Raw genomic sequence first — 6,000 nt, forward strand, 5'->3', positions numbered from 1 at the left:
GATCCTTCCTTTTCCTGTGTTTCCCTCAATAAAGATCTCATGCATGTCAGCCTCAGATTCCTCTTCTTCATTCCTTCGCATAATGTCCCTTCCACTTCACCCATTACAAAGACACGGCACTGCAAACCGTCATGTCTGCTACAAGAGGGCCCCAGATCTCCTCTTGTCACACACAAGAGCTTTGGTGCCTAGCAGATGGCCTTCATCACATTATAAGTTATATATACTCCTACACTATTGCAGTCTTGGCCACTTTGAGGCTCTTCTGCCTGTGCTCTCTCATACAACATCTCTCAGTCAGTGCACACTTGATTCCTTTTCCTCCCAGGCAAGATTTTCTCCTATTTACAACAAATATGGTCACAGAATCTTTCCTTCATCAGTATCGTCTTGATTTCTTGATTTCACTACAGCGGCCCCGCTCAAGCCCAGGCAGGAACAGCAGGCTGTCCACAGTCAGGTCCACTCCCCGCACCCAGGCTTTTAGTGAAGACACTGAACGTCCTTCTGTTCACTTCCCTTTCATTCGCTTCCCAGTCTTGGCCTCTACAACTCTGAACTCACCACTTCAGGACTCCGTGTCACTCGTCTCAGACCACCAGACCTCTACATTAAGCCACTATTAAGAGCACCTCGGCCTCCCCTCAGTCTCCACTTGATAGAACAAACCATGCAACTGAATTCCTCCAGACTCTACACCAGGACTCTTTGTAGTCCTCCTTTGGAAACTACTCAATAGTTTCACATCCTTTTTGTGTTGTTGAAGACAAAGCTAAACACAAGGTTTGAGGTGAGGATGGAGCAGCACAAAGCAGAGTGGGACAGGCCCTTCCCTGTCTCAATTCCAGTGCAGGGCTCAATGCACCCCAGGCTACAGTCAGCCCTGTTGGCTGCCAGGGCACACTGCTGACTCAGATTCATCTGGCCATCAGCCACAACCTCAAGACCTCTTGGGCTGGAGCTGCTTTTCACTCTCTCCTACCCAAATCCCCAAATGGCCAGGGCATTCTGGAATCAGGTGCAGAATCCAGCACGTCCTGTTCTTCAACTTCAGGCCATTGGTGACGGCCCAGCCCGCTGGTCTCTCAACAGTTCTCTCCAAGGCCTCCCTATTCCTGACAGAGTCAACTGCTCCTCCCTACTTACTGCAATCCACAAACTTCTTGCTTGGTGCGCAACCGAGCCCCGCATCCAGACCACTCAGTACAACATAGAACAGAACAGACTCAGAAATGGAGCTCTGGAGAATCCCACAGCCGACTGGACACCTGCCTGATGTAACCACATTGGAAAAAAGCATGGGAGTTGGACTTTGGGGCCAACAGTTCACTCAACACATCGTGTATTTGTCTAGAGATGTGCTGGGCGTTATCACCAGAGGGATACGGAGTCAAACAGCATGAAAATCTTTGCTCAAGTTCATAGACATTATACCCACTAGGTTCGCTTCTTGAACTAAATGGTTGATGCTCTCATAAAAGAATGTGCCATCGTCTACAGAGCAGGGTACCTCGAATGCCCAGACCAGGCTTCCACGGCTCTTTGGAACTGCCAGCTCCTCTAACAACACACACACAAACCACACCGCACAAGTGCCAAGCCATGACCTCACTGTCAACACTGCTCATCTTCTGTGCTCTGGCCACTACTTCCGCGTGCCGTGACACGAAGGTGCAACATCGCTCCTTTGGCTTCCAACGCACTCACTTGAAAGGTGCCGCCGCTGCAAAATGGGCACGTCCTCAAGAAAAGGATGCAGAAAGACAGACTTGCTGGAAAAACAACTCAGACCACATAACGCACAATTCCACGGGATGGAAGATCAGCTTGCGTCCCAGACAAGAGATCCTTAACACTCCGCTTAGGGGGAAACATCAGGAACTTGCCTCCAACTACACTTGGTGCCCTCCATCACAAGGCTCTGGGCCCAGGCCTTCAGCCAGCTGCTGTCAGTCCACCTCGCTCTCCACTTGTCTCACCCATGCTGGTTCAGCTTCTAGATGAGCGCACCATGGGAGACCAGCTTAAATCAGACAATCACACAATCACACAGCGGTGGAGGTTTGGAGGAGAACTTAACCACCATCCCTTCTGTGGGCTGATGCAGCCCCAAAGAGCGTGCTGACCAGGGCCCTGTCCAGGCAGGCCTGCTATGCCACCGGAGATGAAGAATCCACAAGATGAATGGGCAGCATGTTCCAGGGTTTCACAACCATCTGAGTGAAGACTTTCTTCCTCACATCTACACCAAATGTCTCCTCTTTCTGTTAAAATGTCCTACTGCAAGCAGACTGTGTAAAAAGTTCTTCTCCTCCTACTTGTAAGCTCCTTCAATTCCTGAATGGCTACAGTGAGGTCTCCATGGAGCCAGCTCTTCTCCAGGCTGAACAAGTCCCACTCCATCAGCATTTCTTCACAGCAGATGCATTCCAGCCCTTTGATCTCCTTTGTGGCCCTTCTCTGGACCCACTCTGCACAGCTCCCTCTGCATTCCTGGGTGACACCCAGCAGGCCGCACACACTTCCCCACATCCAGTTGCACCGCCCCTCTCTGTACTTGGCTCCATCTTCCTCAGAAATTGAAGTACTGCTCACCTCAGCAGCAAGGCACAAAGCACTCACCTCAGCTGAACGAGGGCATGCCTTGCACTCCTCAGCTCTGCCCTTGACCTCATGGCCTGGAGAGGCTCATGACTGCATGCCCGTCATGTAGCCCATGATTCTAATTTCTCTATGGAATCTCCAAATCCTTCTTGTAACTATCAAAGCCTACACACAGAAATAATAACTTCAGCCACTGACACTCAACTCAGCAAGGATCCCACAAGCTCTGCTTCAGCCTTCCACACCAACACACTCCCCTTCAGCTCAGGGCTTGCTACCTCTCAACCAGGCCTGAGAGGTCTGCGTCCTGCTCACATCGACAGCGCTCCTCAGCCTCAATCTGCTCCTATCCCAATGACAGACAATGGATAGCTGAAACTACACTAAAGATGCAGTAACCCCATTCCAAATAAAGCCTTGAAAGCACAAAGGGAACCAAGATGTCAGTGCAGCACACCCAGTGGGAAATAGAAGGGCAAAGCACATGGAAACAAAATTGGGATGAAGGCAGTCAGTCAGAAAACAGGATGCAAGCAATAAAGTCTCATGCCAAAAGCACCCAAGAAGCCCAGAGTGGCCTTGCTAGGGTGCAAGGAAATGGGGTCCCTACCACAAAACGCAGTCAGAAGCCATGCAAAACAAGTGCTGTGCCTGACCTCATTCCTTGTACTACACCTCTCCAAATGCTTTAGATGCATCTTCCAGCTATCCTGAGACATGCTTTCTGTATAAATCCACCAAAACACTCACTCTCACTAAAAAACTGCTGACAGGGTCACAGGAGAAAATCCACAACACAAGGAAATGAAAGGGGAGTGTAGTGAGAAGGCAAACACTCCCCACCTCATGACAGTCCAGGCTCTGGCATGCAACAGCAGCTCACTGCACAATGCAGCCATGCGCAGAGGCTCTCTCCAAGCCCTCAGGCACTCACACAGCTGCATAAAAGCCGGCCCTTGTCTCACTCCCTCACACCACTCTCCTGACTCCTTCTCCTCTGCAAACCTCCAGGTGAGCCTGCATCCTTCTGCCCTCCTTCTCCCACCGCACCTGGCCCAGCTCTCCACAACCCCTCTGCCCCCAGCATCAGTAGCCTTCCTGCTTCCCCACGGCCACACTGCCCACAGCTCCACATCGCGACAACCCACTCCCTGGGATACCCACACCACTGCTCCTCTCCCCCCTCAACACCCTCTGATCACCCAACACCCTTTCTTTCAGGTACCCTCCACCCCACAGCCATGTCCTGCTACGACCTCTGCCGCCCCTGCAGTGGGGGACCCACCCCGCTGGCTAACAGCTGCAACGAGCCCTGTGTCAGGCAGTGCCAGGACTCCCAGGTCGTCATCCAGCCCTCCACCGTGGTGGTCACCCTGCCGGGACCCATCCTCAGCTCCTTCCCCCAGAACACCGCCGTCGGATCCTCCTCATCAGCTGCCGTGGGCAGCGCCCTCAGCGCCCAGGGAGTGGCCATCTCCTCCGGCGGCTTCGGCTTCGGAGGCCTGGGCTGCTTCAACGGCGGCAGAGCCCGCTACCCCTGCTAAGGGCCTGCGCCCACAACCAACACCCTGCGAATTAGCTCATGTATGAATCACATCTCTGTGCCATTTGTGTAATATTGGTTCAGAAGCTCTCCTTGAGACACCAAGCAAGCTAGCGGGGAAAGAGGCCTGATAACCCTGTCTGGATAAATGGACGCTGTATCTCCTTATATTCTCCCACTGCGTTCTTTCCACCCCACTGCCTGCTATTACCAGAACTCCCTCTGCAATGACTTTGTCCTAGGCCGAATCCCACCAGGAACTCCCTAGATGATCTCTTGTCAGCAAGGAAGAAGATCTCATGGCTCCTGGAAGATTCACCCTACATGCTGGGAACAAGGGGCTGAGCTGGACCTTCCACTTGGTGTTCCTTTATGTTTCTTGCCTTTCACTGAATAAAAGTTCTGCCGTATGCCACACTGACGTTCCTCCTCCTCACTTGTGCTCCCAGCTCTCTTCCTAGTTCCGCTGACACAGAGCCAGAGCACACAAGTTTAGTAGGGTGGGTGAGAAAAGGCACCCTAACCTCTCCCCACAAACCCACATGGGCACCTGCTGGTCTTCTTCTGGCACGTGACAAGCTCTTTGTTTGCCCCTTTATAGGCTGAATGTGACACTGCTCCCTTGGACACAGCTGTGATGTGGTCTCCCTCATTCAGCACACATTTGGAGAACTCTCCTCCACAGAAGGACTCTCTCCAGACAACAACAACAGCAACAAAGCGTAGAGTTTGAAAGGAGTCCCTTGCTATCACACAGTGCACCCATCCTGCTCAAGCAGGGTCAGATGCAGCAGTCTGCCCAGGACCACGTCCACTCAGTCGGTCAGCAGCTCCAGCACAAGACACTACAAGCTCTCTGCTCAACGTGCCCCACTGATTCACCACTGTCACCATAGAAGGTGTCAGTTCCTCTTTTCTGATGAAACCTTCTCTGTTTACACTCTTGCCCCTGGGCTCTTGCACTGCCACAGAATACTGAGTGAAACTGTGGATAACCTTCCCTTCATTCCCCCCATCCATTTATACACATTGACAGCATTACCCCCTGCACATCCTTGTCTGCTGAGTAAACTCCTGACAGCTCACACCTCTTGCTCACCACGCTCCAGCCCCTGCAGCAGCTTGGTGGCCCCACGCTTCGCTCCACTCAGTTCATGACTTCCTTCCACTCCAGAGTCCACAACTGGACACAGAACTCCATGTGGGGCCCCACCAGCTCTCAGAAGGAGGAGCACCTCCCGCAGCTGCTGCCAATGCTCTTCCTCATTCTGCCCCAGACAATGACTGCTGGATTCCTTTCCAATAGGATGCAATGCATCCTTCTTCTCCATTTGTTCCCCACCAGGACCGCAGTGTCAAAGCCATTTTCTATCCCTCCTGCCTCCAACAAGCCCTGCTGCCTGACGTCAGGCTTCCCCGGATGCAGCAGATTGTACTGGCCCTCCTCCAGCCCCATCAGGTTCCTCTCTGCTCACCACATTCCCCCATCCTCTCCCACTCCCACCCAATCACAGAACCACCGCCGTCGCCTCCAGAGCTCTGAGAGGAGATCCTTAACGGTCCAGATTTGGGGTAAGCGTGAGGAACTTGCCTGCAACTGCACTTTATGCCCCTCCACCACAAGGCTCTGGACGCAGTCCTTCCACCAGCTGCTGTCAGTCCACCTCGCTCTCCACTTGTCTAACCCACACTGGCTCAGCTTCTGTGTGAGCACAGCCTCAAATCAGACAATTATTGACTCACACAGTGTTGAAGGTTGGAAGGGATCTTGACTATCATCCCTTCTGTGGGCCAATGGCCCACCACCAGGTCGTGCTGACCAGGGCCACATCCTTGAATGCCTCCAGAGATGA

General features: G+C 52.7%; 1 protein-coding gene across 1 annotated transcript; it reads left to right on the forward strand.

Moving 5' to 3' along the window:
* The first annotated feature begins 3,845 nt into the window (after positions 1-3,845).
* On the forward strand, positions 3,846-4,148 carry LOC146544826 (feather keratin 1-like). The gene has a single exon (XM_085221806.1). The coding sequence runs from the start codon at positions 3,846-3,848 to the stop codon at positions 4,146-4,148; it is 303 nt and encodes a 100-aa protein (XP_085077932.1).
* Positions 4,149-6,000: the final 1,852 nt, after the last annotated feature.

The sequence above is a fragment of the Meleagris gallopavo genome, chromosome 3, assembly GCF_905368555.1.
Source record: "Meleagris gallopavo chromosome 3, MGAL_WU_HG_1.1, whole genome shotgun sequence".
NCBI lineage: Eukaryota > Metazoa > Chordata > Aves > Galliformes > Phasianidae > Meleagris > Meleagris gallopavo.